This window comes from Meriones unguiculatus, chromosome 1 (genome assembly GCF_030254825.1).
Source record: "Meriones unguiculatus strain TT.TT164.6M chromosome 1, Bangor_MerUng_6.1, whole genome shotgun sequence".
NCBI classification, from domain to species: Eukaryota; Metazoa; Chordata; class Mammalia; order Rodentia; family Muridae; genus Meriones; species Meriones unguiculatus.
The window spans coordinates 145,975,341-145,994,121 of NC_083349.1; the positions used below are offsets into that span (position 1 = coordinate 145,975,341).

The window sequence follows — 18,781 nt, forward strand, 5'->3', positions numbered from 1 at the left end:
AGGCCAAGATCCAGCCCCGACTCTGCTAGGACGGCATGGGTGACCTGGTGAGCCTCTAAGCTTCTCTGAAGACTCTTTCACCTGTGCTGAGGATCTGAGAGGGAAAAAGCATGGGCCAACACAGCCACTCACTATTGTGATCCACAACATTTGCCTTCTCAAAACCCTTTCCCCCTCTGCTTATTGAAAAAAAGAGGAAGGGATACTGTTTACCCCCTTAGAATGCTACAATAATTAAATGATAGCATGTATCATAATACTTAATACAGTGCCAGTCACATACTATGCCCTGAATAAGAAGCAGCTGCTGTCATTATTGCTGAGTGAGGCAATGACATTGGCCCTGACTACATAATGGGGTATTGAGAAGAGCTGATGAGATGTATGCTGGGAAAGAGCCTTAGTTAGAGTTCCGCACAACATGAGGAGCACTTACATAAGGATTTCCCTCCCACCCCAGCCTCGCTTACCACCCGCTAAGGATGGGAGACACACACACAAAAGTAGAATGCTCTCTTCATTCATCCCACGGACAAAATTTGAGTCAAGTCATTTATTTGGGGCTCTTCTAATTAGACAGGAAAGAAGAAAACACTGGAAACAGAAAGATGGGTTGCCAGAAGCCAGGTACTGACTATTCTTGCTAATAACATCCCATTTGACTCCAGGTGACCCATCCCTGAAGGCCCTGAAGTAACCACCTGAGTCCCTAGATCAGAAAAGCCCACTATCCACAGCAGAACCTTGCTCAAGGTCACAGAGCCTAGCCCATCACCTGGCACATTCTTCTCCACAAACCATCAAGTCCCTTTTGCGGACCTTGCGCACACACACTTCTCTCATGGAGCTTCTTCTCACGCTGCCTTCCCCTTACTCATCGACCCAAAGTCACCTCCACTCCTCTTTACCGTGCACGTCACAGGTGCTCTTGCCTTCACACTGGATCCACCCAACAAACGCCCCTACAGTTCAGGGCTTCCACCTGACATCCTCACATCTTTCATACCAAACCATCCCTCTAACCCCTCCGAGCCCTCAAACTGTTGCTCCCCACTCTCCAGCTCTCTTTGGGGATCCTCTGCCCTCTGCGTGATTCCACCCAAACGACCCTTCCCCTATAATGGTAGCCATACATCCTCAAAGTGTCCTTCTCGCCCAGGAGGCCACACACTTCACCCTGGGACACACCCCCTCCCCCATAAACATAAACCTTCCTCCCATACTCACAAGTCCCCACACAACCACCTTTCAGTTCGTCCAGGCAAGACACTCCCCCAAGGTTCTCCATCCCAGCTCCCAGACTTCCTCTCTTCACTTCTTGAGCCCAGTGGATGTCAAGAGCGTGTCACCCCACGAGACACCTCGTCCATCCCACCCTGCCAGCCAGCCTCTGGTTAGGATCCTGAATGCGAGGGGTGGCGAATTTATTCGCGCAGACCCCATCCCACTTTCTCAGCACTCCGTCCCGGAGGGCTCCGAGTCGCCCCTCGGCTTGGGCCCGTCACTCCTATTCCCGGTTCCCGGCCGGCCCGGCCCGCGGCCCGCCCCGAGGCCCCGGGGACCCCGCCGCCGGCCAGTCGCCGTCCCCGCCCGCCCCCTCCCGGCCGTCCCGGCGGCCATTGCTCCAAGATGGCGGCGGCGGCGGCGGCGGGTGAGGCGAGGCCGGGCCGGGCAGGGCTGGGCTGGGGCGGGGGCGCGGGAGGGCGGCGGCGGCGGCGGCGCTCACCTGCAGCTCGGCGCGCTCGGCCTCCCAGCGGGCCTTCTCGGCTTCGAAGCGGGCCCACTCGTGCTGGATAAAGTGCAAGATCCCAGGCAGGCTGAGGGGCTCCGGCCCCGCCGTGGGGCCCGGGCTGCCTCCGCCGCCGCCTCCTTTACCGGCCGGGCTAGGCCCGGGAGCCGGGCTCGAGGCCGGGGCCGCGGCCGTCGGGTTGGGAGCCGTGCCCGGGCCCAGAGGGCGGCAGGAGGAGGCGGCCGATGCGACCGCGGCGGCCGCTCGCTCCTCCATCATGGAGGCCCCGGGGCCGGCCCGCGCGCCCGCTGTGACTCGCGCGCCTGCGCGGACGCGCAGCTTCTCACATACACACCCCCAGCTCGCGGGGGCGCGCGCGCGCGCTCTCGGCGGGCGAGGGGAGCGAAGGCGAAGCCAACGGGCTGGGCGCGAGCCTCGCCCACCCGGGGCGACCCCGGCGGCGCGCGCGAACCGGGTTGCTGATAGGGACGGGGAGGGGCTGCTTCAACTTCTGCCAAGGACCCGGCAACCCTCGTAATTAATTGTCTCCTTTGCGGGAGTGAGACGGGGCCGGACTTTTTTCTGCCTTCGCTCCAATGTCAGAGGCCTATCCCCCCCCCCATATACAAACACAGCCCTGCATCACTTTCACTTAGTAAGAGGAAAAAAAAAATAGACGACCTGGGGTGGGGAGTGGGCTCCGTCCTGAATCCTGACCAAGTCGGTTGTCATAGTAACCCTGGCCAACCTGGAGGTCTCTTTCAGCCCCCTCCCATCTTGCCTATCTGGAGCCCCAAACCTCTACCATCAACGCACCAGAAGAAGGTTGCCAAGGTAACCCAAGTCCCTGGTGGTTCTTCTGACCCTGTCCTCATCAGTTACTATAACAACCTCCCCTCACCTAGCACTCAGGTAGAAAAGAACCCAGCCCCCAAGACATTCCTCGGAATGTCTCTGTCCTACCCCTCCCTCAGCCAACCCCCTTGGCGTTACCATGGTAACCATCTCCCCTTCCCATATGGGAGGTCCGTGAACAAACCAACCAGGTGTTTTTATTTAGAAGAGAAGCGCTGCTGTGGGACAGTTGCTATGGTTACAGGGCCTGGACCATTTCCAGGGAGATGAGAAACAATCAAAGCTATGGCCTGGTTACCACTACAGGGCAATCTCCCACCTAGTGGTTCTAGCAACCAGATCCAGGAAGATAGGGGATGTTTTAGGATTATCTCCAAAGGATGCATGTGTCTAGGGAAGGGGTTGTCATGGTAACAGCTGTTGTCATGTCTGCCCTTCTTCTGGGCACCTTCATGGAAGAAGCATAGTTACATGCTTACAATTGATAACTCCCACCGATCCCACTCCTGAGACAATTGAAGTGGTAAACCAAGCTTATAGACTTCAAACGGAAAAGAGTCCTTGACTTTTTTTTTTTTCTCTTTTTTTTTTTTTTTTTTTGAGACAGGGTTTCTCTGTGTAGCGTTGACTGTCCTGGACTCTCTTTGTAGACTAGTAGACCAGGCTGGCATCGAACTCACAGTGATCTGCCTGCCTCTGCCTCCCTGAGTGCTGGGACTAAAGGTGTGCGCCACCACACCCAGCTGAGTCCTTGGTTTTGTAAATGCTACTTTTGTGGGCAGAATGAAGTTGCACTTTGTTGTGTTGGCTTTGGTTCATATGATGTTTCCTGGTTCCTCCCTCAGGCCAGATGACCCAAGGTGGAAACACCCTTCTTGATCACCCTCAGCCCGAAACCTAGGGAGGTAAGAGTCTCTTGATATAACAATAATCACATGGATACTTCCCTTTCTATGTCCTTAAAGGTTTCCTGAGTAGATTTCCTTTTTGTACCTACTGTGGCTGATAAGGCTTAGGCCAATTCCAAGCAACACACTTCTGTACACCTTAAAGTTTTCATTTATTTGTTTATTGTGTGCATATGCATGTGTGGAGGTCAGAGGACAAGTTGCTGAAATTGATTCCTTCTGTAGTTTGGGTGCTGGAGGCTAAACTCAGGTCAGGCTTTTTGTCAAGTGCTTTTACCTGCTGGGCCATCTCACCAGACTTAAAGCGCTGTTTTATTGTTGGTCTGGATTTTTTTCTGACAGTCTCATGCAGCCCATGCTGGCTTCAAACTCAAGCAGTAGCCAAGGATAACCTTGATTTAAAAAAAAAAAAAAAAAGATTTATTTTATGTATCTGAACACATTGTTTTTCATGCACACCAGAAGAGGGCATCAGATTCCATTACAGATGGTTATGAGCCACCATGTAGTTGCTGGGAATTGAACTCAGGACCTCAGGAAGAACAGCCAGTGCTCTTAACTGCTGAGCCATCTTTCTAGCCCCAACCTTGATTTTTTAATCCTCCTGCCTCCACCTCCCAAGTGCTGGAATTACAAGCATTTAACAGTGCATCCAGCATATATAACGTTTGGGGGAAGGAATGGAAAGCCAGTAAGAGCTCAGCCTCCCCCTCCCTTCCCTGACCGTTCTCCCAGGCAAGAACTCACTCAGGCCCCTGCCGGTCCCCCACCTTACCAGTAAGCTGTTCTGGTTTGCCTGCCTCCTCAGATCTGCAGAACACAGCTCTCTGAACACAGAGGCTGGGCTTGGACAAAGGATATAGCTCAGCTGGTAGAGTGCTTGTGGACGATGGTGGTACCTGCCCGTAATCCCACCCCAGCCCTTGGTGGGTGGAATCATCCCTCAGCTGCATACTTAGTCCAAAATCAACCTGGACTACATTAAGACCCTGTCTCAAAAACAAAATGCAAAATACCCTGGCCCAGAGTACTTGCTAAGCACCTACCTGTTGATATGCTGGCCTTTGGTTGATAAGTCACGGGCCGTATTCAGCTTTAGGAGCACCTGTCAGCCTAGTTCTGGAAAAGGTTTATGTGAAAGTGTAAGAGTCGGGTGGACATAGTGTCATATGCCCGTAATCCAGAAGTCAGAAACAAGAGGTCTTAGTTCAAAGGCAGCCTTCAGTAGTTAATGAGGTCTCCAGCTCAACGAAGAAAAACGGTCTACTAGGGGCAGATTTTTTGTTTTTGAGACACAGTCTTGTGTCTACCAGGCTGGTTTCAAACTCATAGAGACCCCCTTGTTTCTGCCTCTAGAATGCTGGGCTTAAAGGCAAGCGCCACTGTGCCTGTTGGTTTATCTGTTTGAAACAGGATTCTGGAACTGGCTTCTTGCATCAAATTCCATGTTCCTCTTCTCAGCTGTATGACTTTGAGCAAGCAACTTCACCTCTGTGCCTCCGTTTCCTCACTTTATTTTTATTTAAGCGTATGACTGTTTTGTCTGTTTGCAAGTCTGTGGACCGCATGTGTGCCTGGTGCCCTCAGAGGTCAGAAAAGGGCATCAAGCTCATGGAACTGGAGCCACAGTTGTGAGCAGCCATGTGGCAAGCACCAGTGCTCTTCACAGCTGAACCATTTCTCCAGCCCTGCTTTGTGTTTGGTTCTTCTTTTTATTTTGGTTTTTTGAGACAGGGTTTTTCTGTGTAGGCTGTCCTGGACTCTCTTTGTAGACCAGACTGGCCTCAAACTCACAGAGATCCACCTGCCTCTGCCTCCCTGAGTGCTGGAATTACAGGTGTGCATCACCACGGCCAGCTCCCCCTCTTCTTTGTAGTATTTTATGTACCCTTTTATGTTATGTAATTATGCCACTAAAAGCCACCTCCCCAAAGCACCCCTTGATGGTGAATTCACCACGGCCAGCTCCCCCTCTTCTATGTAGTATTTTATGTACCCTTTTATGTTATGCAATTATGCCACTAAAAGCCACCTCCCCAAAGCACCCCTTGATGGTGAATTCTAGATTAGCCTTACATTGCTAAGCCATGTCCCCAGCCCCCTTAAAAGAAAAACAGAGCCTGTTGCCCTCCCTATCCTGGTACTCACTCTGTAGACCAGACTGACTTTGAACTCATGGAGATCCACCTACCCCTGCCTCCTGAGTGCTGGGGTTAAAGGGCAGCAGCTGTTGCTTCTTTCTTCCTCTTCCTCCTGCGTTTGGATTTTTTGTGTTTTGTTTTGTTGAGACAGAAAGTCTCACCATGTGACCCGTGCTTGCCTTGAATTTCTGTTTTCTGAGGGCTGGGTTACAGAGTATACTACGTCTTTTAAAATTGTAATCCTAATACACCTGACATCAAACCAGTCTCACACGCAGCTCAGTGGTCCTAAGGGCATCTGTAATTGTGCGGTGCGGCACACCTGTAGACCCAGCTGTGATACTGTGTGAAACTCCACACTCCTCCCTCTAAACACACTCACACTGTTGGTCAAGTGAGATGCCAGCAGCGTTTCACCGCACAACGCTAAAGCTGGGTGCTGAGGGTGTGCTTGAACTACCTGGCTGGATCCAGCAGTGAGGCTGGGGGTGTGGCTTCGTGGTAGAGCGTTGATCTAGCAAGGGAAGGGCTCTGGGTCCTCTAGTATCACACGGAAAAATCAGAAGTCTATACATCAGACAGTTCCCTGTTCTCTTCCTCCACCCTCTGTAGCAACCAGCACTTTGTTCGAGGGGTCTGGGTTCAGCTTTGGGTTTTGGTTTTAAACAGGCCCTCACCCATTAACCCAAGAACTCACTGTGAGTGGGGAACAAGTGGGCCGCCTTGGGTAGAGGCATGAGCCAACCTAGGAGCCCTAGGGTCTGAAATCAGATCCAGGAAGAGGAGCTGAGAATTTGAGGGAGGGGAATGCTGAAAACTTTTTCCAGACTCCCTTTTCATCCTATTTCCCCAGGATGCCCTGGACGCTCAGGCTAGGGTCTGACATCGGGCCCCATGCGGCTCTCCCGCTGCTGGGCTGCCCTGGCAGCCGCCATCATCCTCAACCTCCTAGTGTTCTTCTATGTGTCATGGCTACAACACCAGCCCAGAAACTCCCGGGCACGGGGACCCCGCCGGACTCCTGCCATTGGTCCCCGGGTCACCGTCCTGATTCGGGAATTTGAGGCTTTTGACAACGCGGTGCCAGAGCTGGTGGATTCCTTCCTGCAGCAGGACCCAGCCCAGCCCGTGGTGGTGGCGGCCGACACACTCCCTTACCCACCCCTGGCCTTGCCTCGCATTCCCAACGTTCGCCTGGCGCTGCTCCAGCCGGCCCTAGATAGGCCAGCCTCGGCCTCGCGCCCGGAGACCTACGTGACTACCGAGTTCGTGGCCCTGGTGCCTGACGGAGCGCGGGCCGAGTCACCAGGCCACCTGGAGCGTATGGTGGAGGCGCTCCGGGGAAGCAGCGCGCGTCTAGTGGCCGCCCCGGTCGCCACCGCCAACCCAGCGCGGTGTCTGGCGCTGAACGTGAGCCTCCGGGAGTGGACTGCGCGCTACGGCCCAGCGCTCAGCGCGCCCCGCTGCGACGCCTTGGATGGCGACGCCGTGCTGCTGCTGCGCTCCCGCGACCTCTTCAACCTCTCGGCGCCACTGGCGCGGCCGCTGACCACCAGCCTCTTCTTACAGACCGCCCTGCGCGGCTGGGCAGTGCAGCTGCTGGACCTGACTTTCGCCGCGGCGCGCCAGCCCCCGCTGGCCACCGCCCACGCGCGCTGGAAGGCGGAACGCGAGGGGCGCTCTCGGAGGGCGGCGCTGCTGCGCGCGCTGGGTATCCGCCTGGTGAGCTGGGAGGGCGGGCGGCTCGAGTGGTTCGGCTGCAGCAAGGAGAGCGCGCGCTGTTTCGGCACCGTTGCGGGCGACACCCCCGCCTACCTGTACGAGGGCCGCTGGACGCCGCCCTGCTGTTTGCGCGCGCTGCGCGAGACTGCGCGCTACGTGGTGGGCGTGCTGGAGGCGGCGGGCGTGCGCTACTGGCTGGAGGGCGGCTCGCTGCTGGGTGCAGCCCGCCATGGCGACATCATCCCCTGGGACTACGACGTAGACCTGGGCATCTACCTGGAGGACGTGGGCAACTGCGAGCAGTTGCGCGGCGCCGAGGCCGGCTCGGTAGTGGATGAGCGCGGCTTCGTGTGGGAGAAGGCGGTGGAGGGTGACTTTTTCCGAGTGCAGTACAGCGAGAGCAACCACCTGCACGTGGACCTGTGGCCCTTCTACCCCCGCAATGGGGTCATGACCAAGGACACGTGGCTGGACCACCGGCAGGATGTGGAGTTCCCGGAGCACTTTCTGCAGCCGCTGGTCCCCCTGCCCTTTGCCGGCTTCGTGGCACAGGCCCCTAACAACTACCGCCGCTTCCTGGAGCTCAAATTCGGGCCTGGGGTCATCGAGAACCCGGAGTACCCCAACCCTGCACTCCTAAGCCTGACAGGCGGCTGAAGCCCCGTTGCCCGCATTTGGGACAGGGTGGAGGTAACAGCGGGGTACGGGAATCTGTTCTTTGCCTTTGGGGTTCTGTGTGGGGTTTTGAGTGGGCAGTGGGGGTGTACACCGGAGAAAAAAGGGTGAACTGGCTAAGGAAGACTGGCGGGAGCCCTCAGGACAGCCCTGGCTTTGGCAGGAAGCAGAACCCAGCCGAAGGCTGGTGCAACACGTAGATTCTGAAGCCGTGAGATGGGACTGTGTGTGGAGACCTCCTAGCCCATCCTCGTAATGGAGGAAAGTGGTGGCCTTCGATGTCAAAGCCCAGGGATTTGAGTCCATCCTTCATCGTCTCCGCCCTATATTCCAGGAGCTAAGACCCTTGGAAAGTGACTCCGGAGTACAGACCGGCCAGCTTCAGTTTACCACATTCAACTTACGTGGCCCTGGACCAGTCAGTCACTCAGTCTCGCTCTCCACCTCAGTTTCTTTTGAGATACTGAATTGCCTCCATTGGTGTCTCTAATCCTCAGGACCCTTAGCTGTAGTGCTTGCTTCCTCCACCAGAGGGTGCGTTTGTCCCTCCATTTCATCTTTGATGAAGGCGGGCACCTTCTCTTAGCCCTCCTCTCTGGTTTTCTTGGAGTGGCTCTGGGAAGTGGAGACAACACTGGCCACCTCCCCTCCCGTGGCACTGTTCTTGGAGAGCGCCGCGTGAGGTATCTGCTGCTTTTAATCCCGTCGTGCTCCTGGAGGACTAATAAGGCTTTGGTTTGGGATCCTGGTCGACATATTACCTCAATTCCAGTCCTCGACACCTGTTTCCCCAACTGCCAGGAGGGGTAAACCTTAATCATGGCTCAGTTACAGAGAGCTTCCTGAGGCCCAGGCATACACACGACCGGATTTATCCTCCCACCCCTGAATTGACAGCTGCTATTATTATTATCCATTTGTCGGGGAGGAAAAATGAGGCCAAACGACAGTTACTTGCCATAACCAGATAGTTTAGGAAGTGGCCAATAGGGGACTTGAATTCAGGTCATCATTTCAAGGCCTACACTTCACTTCCTCTTTAGGTCCTGCTGCAGAAAATAGTACCCAAGTAGGGCCTTTCGGTGGCTATTATGCCACTTAACAGGTTAAAATTTTTTTCCTTATTTGATCATGCATATAAATTATGTTCAAACTGCTACTACCAGGCTGTTATTGTTAAATAAGTCTTAAATTATGCTACTTTAAAATTTAAAAATTCAAAATGAATAGAGCCTTTTGGGTTTTTTGGCTTCATTCTAGGACTTGTTCTACACACTTCCTGGATGTGACCCCCGCTACCCCCAATTTTACTGGGAGGAACAGGAGTTTGAGACAGGGTCTAACTTTCTAGCTCAGGATAGCTTCAAACTTATGATCCTCCTGTCTCTGCCTGTGGAGTACTGGAATTACAAGTATGCACCACTCCTTTGTGGTCCAAAGGAGGATTTTTGTTGTTGCTCCTTGACCCAACGTCTGTCCTTGCGATGGATCCTAGGCTAGCCTGCAATTTGCAATCCTGCCTCAGTCTCCCAGGTGCTAGGATTATAGGTATGTAGTCCTGATTTTTTTTTTTTTTTTTAAAGCACAAGGCTAGGGATGTAGCTCTCAGGTTTATCCAGCCTGCACAGGCCCTAGTCTTGATCACCTGTACCACAAAATGATAATAACTAACTTATTTATTATAAAATATTACAAAATATTTATTATAAAATAATAAAAGCCAACTATGAAAGCCGGGCACAGCTGTATGCATTTGTGATCTCAGCTATTTAGGAGGCTAAGGCTAGAGTATCTCCAGCCCAGGATGTCTTGGCCAGCCTTCCACATAGCCAGACTCCATCTCAAGCAAAGTAAAACCCGGGAACGGTGGTTTTTGCCTACAACCTCAGCACTTGAGAGGTGGAGGCAGGAGGAGCAGAAGTTCAAGGCCATGAACACCTCCATGGAGCAAGCCAGGCTGAGCTACCAGTGACCATGTCTCAAAAAAACAAACTATTGGGCCCAGTGTAGTGGCGCACACCTTTATCACCAGCATTAGGGAGGCTGAAGCAGGAGGATCTCTGTGAGTTTGAGGCCAGCCTGGTCTACATAGCTAGCTCTAGGCATCCAGGGCTACACAGAAATGCTGTCTCAAGAAAAGGAAGGGAGGGGCTCTCAATGGGTAAAAGTGCTTGTTATATGTGCTGTTTGTTTTTTGTCAGCTTAACACAAGTTAGGGTCATCTGGGAAAAGGACCCTCAGTTGAGAAAATGCCTCAATCAGATTGGCCTGTAGGCAAGTCTGTGGGGCATCTTCTTGATTAAGTGATTAATGAGAGATGGCCTAGCCCACCGTGTGGCATCCCTGAGCAAGGTAATCCTGACTTACATGAAAACCAGGCTGAGCAAGCCACCCCTGAGCAAGGTAATCCTGACTTATATAAAAACCAGGATGAGCAAGCCAGTAACAGCACCCCTCCATGGCTTCTGCTTCACTTCCGGCCTCCTTGTTCCTGCACTGACTTCCCTCAGCGATAGACTGTGACCTGTGGGCTGTAGGAAATAAGCCCTTTTCTCCCCAAGTTGCTTTTGGTCATGGAATTTATCACAACAATGGGAATCTAACTAGGACACTGTTCAACCATGAGACTTGAGTTCACAGCACCAGCAGCCATGTAACTTTGCACAGGGGCTGAAGTTCTGACTCAGCATCAAATAGACAAGTGCTCTTGCAGAAGACCCAGGTCCCATTCTTGAAACGCACAAGGTGTCTCAGAACTATCACTAACCTCTATTCCAGGAGATCTGATGTATTTTCTGGTTCCCAAGGGCACCAGAAAATACAAGCAAAACAAAAACCCCAAATCCAGGCAGTGGTGGCACACATCTTTAATCCCAGTGCTCAGGAGGCAGAGGCAGGCAGATCTCTGAGAGTTTGAAGCTAGCCTGGTCTGCAAAGCGAGTTCCAGGACAGCCAGAGCTACATAGAGAAACCCTGTCTTGAAAAAACAAAGAATAAGGCAAAGAAACTCTTGAAGAGTATCCTGGGTCACGAGTGAGCAGACCGTCCCCGCCACGATAATGATAATAGGGCCAGCAAGATGGCTCAGCAGCTGAAAACACTTGCCGCCAAGCCTGTCAACCTCAGTTGGATTTCCAGGTCCCACATGGTGGATGGAGAAGCATGCCTGGCCTTCCCCAGTAAATTAATAAAGAATATGTAAGTTTACCACTTTACTGATTCATTACCAGTCAGAAGGGAACTTATTTCTACATTTTAATAACCTGTCCATCGAGATCAGACCAACTAAATGTAGCCTTCCTACTTTGTAGTTGAAAATACTATTGATCTGTTCCCCATGTTGAAGTCTCCATTGTAAACACAAGGTTCTCTGGATCTCCCAGGAAGTGTAACACCCATGTGAAATGACGGAAGCTTGTGTCAGCTACATCAGAGACTTGGCCAAGGTCTGCCTATCACATCGGAAAATCTTGTTGCCCAAGGCACTTGGGAATTAGCCACCATAACATCTTCCAATACATTTGGAGCTGCCAGCTTAGTGGGTACCAGTGTCAGACTACCTCCTAGGGTGTCAAAAAGGGGGACCCACACATTCGCATAGTAATACAAATGACTAGCCTTTTGGCTGGGACTATAGTATTGCCAGGGAGAGCAGCTGAATGCTTGCTTAGCATGCATACACTTTACGGAGATAGAGGCAGAAGCATGAGCTCAAGGGTAACCTGAGCTACATAGAAAATTCTAGGTCAGCTTAGGCTACATGTTGAGTTCTCAGCTACTCTAGGCTATTAAGCAAGACCCTGTCTCAAAACAGAACAAAAACAAGACCCAGGAGACTGTCCAGTAGATTACGATGCTAACCACTGAGCCTCAGGGCCTGAGTTGGGAGTCCCAGAGGCCACAGGCTGGACAGAGAAATCTGGGATTTGTCCTGTGACTTATGCATGCATGCTGCATGCATAAAAATCAATAAATGTAAAAATAAAATTAAAACAAAAACTACCCAAAAAACTAGAGTCGGTGATGGGTGGGTAAGAGTGGTGCATGGGGATGGGGATTGAACTAATATCCTCAGAGAAGACCTTGCTGAGGTGACCTTTGAGAAAGAGTTGAAAAAGATGAAGAAAGACCCACGTAGAGATTTGGGTCGAAGGTGTCTAGGGGAAGGAAGCAACAGCCAGAGCAAAGGCTCTGGGGCAAGAGCCAGCCTGGCATAATGCAAGAATCACTAGCAGGCAAGACAAGGGGTCAGGGTGCTTGCCACCAAGACCCAGAGTCCATCCCCAGATTCCACATGGTGGAAGGAGAAAACGGCATAGTGATACACACTGCACAGAAATGTGCACGCGTATGCATGCACACACATCATACAAACACATTTTTGTCACTTCTTTTATTATTTTTTAATTTATTTATGTTTGCTTGAGTGTATGTCTGTGTGAGGGTGTCGGGGTCTGATCCCCTGGAACTGGAGTTACAGTTTTGAGCTGCCTTGTGGGTGGTGGGATTGAACCCCGGTCCTCTGGAAGAGCAGACAGTGCTCTTAACCACTGGGCCTTATCTCCAGCCCCACAAACCTTTTTTTTTTTTTTTTTAAGAAGAGGGAGCGGGGCAGTGGTTGCACACGCCTTTAATCTCAGCTCTTGGGAGGCAGAGGCAGGCAAAGCGAGTCCAGGACAGCTCGGGGCTTTGTTACACAGGGAAACCCTGTCTGGAAAAAAACGAAACAGACTAAACCAAAAAAAAACAAAAACAAAAACAAAAAAAACCTGGAGGGAGGTTCTGGCCTGGAGTTTCAGGCAAGCTAGGGCTATGGAGTGAGACCTTGTCTCAAAACAAAACAAAACAAAACAAAATGAACAAAAAGAGAGCCAGTATGTACGGCGTGAGTGGGGGTGGGTGTGTAGAAGAGGCTACAGAAATGACTTAAAAGGGATGCTACCGAGGTCCTGTGGGCTATGAGGATGCCTTGGAGCAGGGAACCGGAGCTCCCAGAAGTAGGAACTGATGCGCTCTTGTGGACATATGGGGAACAGTTGAACAGTAGCGTGCTGAGGTAGACTCAGAAGCCAGCTACAGATGGGACCAGGGACGCAGCCAGTGTGGGAGGTGACAGGAGCCAGATGTGGACTTTTTTCGAGACTGAGACATGAAGGGCCGAGGCTACAGCTCAGCTAGTGGAGGGTTGCCTAGAATGCACAATGCCCTTGGGTTTGGTTCCCAGTGCCACATAAAACTGGGCACGGTGTCACATGCCTTTAATCCTACCACTCAGAAGGTGAACAGAAAGATCAGAAATTCAAGGTCATGCACAGCCTTAATCCCAGTATTGGGGTCAGAGGCAGGGGGATCTCAGAGTATGAGGCCAGCCTGGTCTACAGAGTGAATTCCAGGACAGCCAAAGTGACATAGAAACCCTGCCTTGAAAAAGTGAAAGAAAGAAAGAGAGAAAGAAAGGAAAGGAAAGGAAAGGAAAGGAAAGGAAAGGAAAGGAAGAGAGAGAGAGAGAGAGAGAGAGAGAGAGAGAGAGAGAAGTTGATTTAAGATCATTCTCAGCCATATAGTTCCAGACAAGCTTGGGTTAAATGAGACCCTGTCTTGGACAAAAAAAAAAAAAAAAAAAAAAAGAGGAAGGCAGGAAGGAAGGAAGGAAGGAAGGAAGGAAGGAAGGAAAGAAGGGGGTAGAAGAAAGCACAGTGCATCAAGCATGTTAATGGACATCTGTAATCCCAGTACTCAGGAGGCTAAGGCAGGAGGGTGGAAAGTTCAAAGTCAACCTGGGCTACACCAGAACCTATCTCCTCTTCTCCCCTCTCATTAAAGATGGCCCACTATGCTAGAACATTTTGAAAACACTGGTGTAAAGTTATTGTCCAACCATATCATAGGGTTCAACCTTGGGACTGAACCCAGGGCCACAGAGCTTGCTAAGCAAGCAGTCTACCAATGAACTACAACACACCTCCATCTCCTCTCTTGAGGTAAGGTCTGATGTAGCCCAGGCTGGCCTAGAACGCACTATGTGGCTTAGCACTCCCGATCCTCTGTCTTCACCTCCTAAGTACTGGAATTATAGGCATGTAATACCGTGTAACATACACATACATACACACACACACACACACACACACACACACACATACACACACACTCGAGGCCGTGGTCAGAGAACAACATGCAGGAGTTTTCTTCTTCTTTCTATGGGTCCTGGGGATTGAACTCAGATCATCAGACTTAGCAGCAAGTGCCTTTACCCACTGAGCAATGCCACTGGCCTTATAAAGATTTTATTTATATGGGTGTTTTGCTTGTGTGTATGTATGTGCACTCCTTGTGTGTGCGGACCTGCAGAGGCCAGAATAGGGCCTAGAGCCCTTGGAGACGGATTTACTGATCTTTGTGAGCTGCCCTGTGGGTGCTGGAAACCAAACCTAAGTCCTCTGCAAGAGCAGCCAGTGCTCTTAACCACTGAGCCATCTCTCCAGCTCCTCCCACAATTTTGGTTATTTTTGTTTTGTTTGTTTGTTTGTTTTGAGACAGAGTCTCATTTTATAGCCAGGGCTGGCCTTAAATTCATAGCAATTCTCCTGGCTCAGTCTTCTAAGTGCCACTGTATCTTTCAGTAGCTTTCCATGTGCAGCTCAGGGTACCCATGTCCCAGGATCCTTTCTGCCTTTGTCTCCCATGTGCTACAATTAAAGGCACACCATACCCACCTCTGTGAAAATTCTCTTACACTCTTATTACAAGCCATAATGTTAGGACATAACAGAAAACATTTACAACACCAATTCCAGATAGAGAGGTGGCTCAGAGATTAAGAGCACTGGCTGTTCTTCCAAAGGTCCTAAGTTCAATTCCCAGCAATGACATGATGGCTCATAACCATCTATAGTGATATCTGGTGCTTTCCTCTGGCATGCAGGCACACATGCAGGAAGAATGCTGTATAAATGTTAAATGAATAAATCTTAAAAATAAAACAACACCAGTTCATAAGCATTCAACCCTAAGCTCCTTAGTACTGCTTGTGTATACCACAGGATGGGTCATGGAGTCAGATATGAACCGTAATGACCTCGGGGAGTAACAACCAAAATCAAGCTGAAGAGATTCAAGATTCTTCCATGCTAAGACCCAAGTTGATTAGACAATCCAGAAAATGAAGCAAGTCAACAGAGTGACGTAGGATGGGGAAGCACAGCAGCTGTGCCTAACACACTGGACACGCAGAGGGCAGCACCCCACTGAGACAGGTGCCAGACTGCAGCAGCGCTCACAGCCTGCACGCACACAGCCTTAATGGCAGCACAGCAGAGCACACATCAGTGATCTAAGCACTCAGGAGGCTGAGGCCGTAGGATCCAGAGCTGCAGGCCAGCGAGCTCTAAATGGGTGAGTAGCCCAGAAACGGCAGATTTGGTGTTTCCAGGAGAAAGGAGAATAAAAGATCAAATCAAAGCCGAGTGAGTGGTCAATGTCTTTAATTCCACCACCAGGGGAGCCTTAGGCATGATTGCTTCCTTTGAGATCAGCCTGGGATACACAGGAAACCCTGCCTCAAAAATGCTAAAATGTATGTCCATCCCACTGGTTGGCAGTTTAGTCTCTGTAATCCCCTATGGGCCCAGGTTAGTTGATTCTGTAGGTTTTCTTGTGGTGTCCTTGACCCCTCTGGCACCTAATCTTACTGCAATTTAATATCAATCCATGGGAGGCCTCCCCTTTTCTGAGGAGAAAGGGAGGAGTGGGTGGGGAGGGGCAGTCAAAGTGAGAGGGAGGGACTTGGAGGACAGGAGGGAGGGGAAGCTTCAGTCAGGATGTAAAGTAAATAACAAGAAAATCCTAAAACAGGGGTTGGGGTGATGGCTCAGTAGGTAAGAACAGGTGTTGCTCTAGCAGAGAATCCAGGGTTGGATCCCAGAACCTATATGGCTAGTTACAAACATTCATAACTTTCAGTTCAAGGGCTGCCAGGGCACCATGACCCCTGTATGCCAATGGAGGGCACCAGGCATTGGCATGGGGTACATGCACACATTCAGACAGAACATTCACACAAATAATATAAATACATCTAAGATACATAGAGAGACCCTTTCTTAAAAAAAAAAAACTGAAAGAAAGAGAAAATTATTTTGTGGGAAATATTTGGATAGTGAGAGTCATGGTACTAAATGGACTTTCTAGAAGTTGTATAAGACAGTCCCTCTCCTGAATGCTGGGGATGAAGCCAAAAACATCATGCATAATAGAAGGGCTCTACCACTGAGCCAGGGTCCTATCCCCTCACTGGGAAGTTCTAGGCAGGGGCTCTACCACTGAGCCACACCCCCAGCCCCTCACTGGGAAGTTCTAGGCAGGGGCTCTACCACTGAGCCACACCCCCAGCCCCTCACTGGGGAGTTCTAGACATGAGCTCTGAACCTGAGCCACCCCCAGCCCTTGCACAGGATTTGTAAGTTGAACACAGAGAGAACAAAATGCACCAATGTTTTACAAGCACTGGTTCATTAATTCTTCCAAAGGTAATGCATTATTCATTTTAATGCAAAAGGTTCTAGGATCAACAGTGATTTTTAACAATAAAATGTTAAGTATAGCTGAGTGCAGTGGTGCACTCATCATTTGGGGGACAGAGACAGATGATCTCTGTGAGCTTAAAGTCAGAGGTGCATAGTGAGACCTTGTCTTTAAAAGATATTTTTTTAAAAATTGCTGTGGGCGTATAGAGATCAAAAGACAACTTGGCGAAGTCAATTCTCTCCCACCCTCACTGGAATCCAGAGACCAAGTTTGCACTGTCTAGAACTGGATCAGACAATGTAATGAATGCTGTAAGTCACCTGTGGTGCTGGAAATGGAATGCAGACCCTCGAGAAGAGCTGCTGAGACATCTCTCCAGCCCCATAAATATGTATATTAAATGTATTACTTAATGTGGAAGAATGTTTGCCTGCATGTATGTGTGTGCACCACATGTGTGCTTGGTGCCTGTGGAGGTCAGAAGAGGGCATCTGATTCCGTGGGGAGTTATGGAAGGTTGTGAGCCACCACGTGAATGCTGGGAATCAATCCTCTCCAGGAGCAGCAGATGCTCTTAACGGCTGAGCCTTCCTTTCACCCCCTTAATGTATACGTGTGACTGTATGGGTGAGTGTGTAGGTGAGCACAGAGGTCAGGAGGTGTGCACCCTCTGGAACTGGAGTATAGTTGTGAGCTATCAGGTTGGGGCTGGGAACGGAACCTGTCTTCTGTGGAGCTGACAATGCTCTTAAGTCCTGAACCATCTCTTCAGCCCCCTTTAATATGTATATTTTAAAGTATTTCACAATGTATTTGTGTATACACATATGTGCAACTTGTAGAAAACAGTTCTCTCCTTCCACCGTGTGGGTCCCAGGGATGAGACTCAGGTTGTCTGTCTTTGCAACAGGTGCCTGAACCCCCTGAATGATCTTACCAGATCACATTTTTATTGTTTTTTGTTTGTCTGTTTTTACCACAGAGTTTCTCTGTGTAGCCCTGGATGTCCTAGAACTTGCTCTATAGAGCAGGCTGACCTCGAACTCATAGATTTATCTTCCTTTGCCTCCCAAGTGCTAGGATTAAAGGCGTGCACCACCACTGCCTGGCCACAATGATTTCTGATAAAATCAGTGAAGTCTAAACTTGACTTTGGTGTTAATATGCTTTGTGTGTTTAGCTGAAATATTTAAAAATATATATGTATTTTTGGAGATAGGATCTCACTGCTGGCCTGAAATTCATTATGTAGACCAGGCTGGCATTGAACACAGAGAGGTCTGCGTGCCTCTGCCTCTGGGGTACTAGGATTAAAGGCTAACAGTATTTTCTGAGACAGTGTCGCAGCCCAGGTTGCCCTTCAACTCCTGATTCTTCTTTCTGTGGCCTTTCCCAGGTAAAAACCTCCAACTCCCTGCCCCTAGAGGTGTAGCAGGTGTGGCTGCTGTGTCACATGAGTGTCAGTGGGTGGCTGAGAGGAGAGAGGCTGTGTCTATTCTCAGTGTTCCGACCTGTGAAGACCTGAATGATCAGTAACCGAACAGTCCCTGGAAAGAGAGCTGAGATGACCAGCCGTCCAGCTCTGCCAGGACCAGCTACCAGGGCAGGGAGTGAGCGGAGACTACAAGAACCGTGTCTGGGGGCCATAGAGGCCAGGTGGGACCCCAAGATAGACAACCCTTGCACGGGGCCACTTGAGGGGGCCTGAGAGAGGAGTGGAGAGAGCCCGAGATGACTACCAGACAGGCGCCATGGGGTCAGGAAAGGGAGCTGGACTGAGATGAACAACAGTCGAGTTCTGTGCAGGCCTGGGGAATTGGGGCCAGACCATGCCTGGGATGACCCCTGCCTGGTGCCATGATGCAGAGGGGTATAACACTCCTGAGATGACCCAGATAATCAAGAAACCCTGGGCACCAGTCAGAGGAGCACCTAAGTAGTGAGGATGGAAGAGAAAGAAACAGAAGGAAGAAGGATGTGGGCACAATGAAAAGAGGCAGAACTAGACCTGAGGGTAGTGAGGGACAGCCTGATATGAGCAGCCAGTGATGCCAGCTAGAACCGTGGTGGGGCCCTGGCCTGTGCTGTCACAGCGGGCCATGTCTGGATCTACGGCTCTGCAGCAGTAGGGGTCTGTTACCACCAAAGGTCAGGGGGATGTCTCTGGTCTGGGCTGCAGCCTGGGGACATACTGATATCTGAGGACTGTGTAGAACTTGCCTCAC

At 50.8% G+C, this 18,781-nt stretch overlaps 2 protein-coding genes and 1 non-coding gene across 9 annotated transcripts in view; 2 read left to right on the plus strand and 1 right to left on the minus strand.

Moving 5' to 3' along the window:
- Positions 1-2,046, minus strand: part of Strn4 (striatin 4) — a 26,161-nt gene extending 24,115 nt beyond the window's left edge. For 2 of the 4 annotated variants that reach the window (XM_021644136.2, XM_021644135.2), the window contains exon 1: positions 1,727-2,046. In XM_021644136.2, coding sequence (XP_021499811.1) covers positions 1,727-2,008 — 282 coding nt within the window. In that variant the 5' untranslated portion in view covers positions 2,009-2,046. Of the gene's footprint in view, positions 1-1,227; positions 1,466-1,726 lie in introns of those variants that run through there. The other 2 variants (XM_060368944.1, XM_021644137.2) reach the window with 2 other exon arrangements.
- On the plus strand, positions 608-11,237 carry Fkrp (fukutin related protein). Of its 4 annotated transcripts, none has more exons than XM_060368953.1 (3): positions 608-627; positions 3,430-3,489; positions 6,487-11,237. In XM_060368953.1, exon 3 carries the CDS (start codon positions 6,528-6,530, stop codon positions 8,010-8,012), a length of 1,485 nt encoding a protein of 494 aa, XP_060224936.1. In that variant the 5' UTR covers positions 608-627; positions 3,430-3,489; positions 6,487-6,527; the 3' UTR covers positions 8,013-11,237. The 4 variants fall into 4 exon arrangements, with proteins under 4 accessions (XP_060224936.1, XP_021499813.1, XP_060224932.1 ...); XM_021644138.2 differs by lacking the exon at positions 608-627 and adding an exon at positions 1,584-1,651; XM_060368949.1 differs by lacking the exon at positions 608-627 and adding an exon at positions 1,703-1,721 and having other exon boundaries at positions 3,429-3,489.
- Positions 11,238-17,969: 6,732 nt separating this feature from the next.
- LOC132651690 (small nucleolar RNA SNORA17) lies at positions 17,970-18,101 on the plus strand. The gene has a single exon (XR_009589277.1). It is a non-coding gene; the product is annotated as a small nucleolar RNA SNORA17 (small nucleolar RNA).
- Positions 18,102-18,781: the final 680 nt, after the last annotated feature.

What these genes read in the sequence shown, in the direction of transcription:
- Fkrp (XM_060368953.1), top strand. Translation starts at nt 6,528, where the DNA reads ATGCGGCTCTCCCGCTGCTGGGCTGCCCTGGCAGCCGCCATCATCCTC.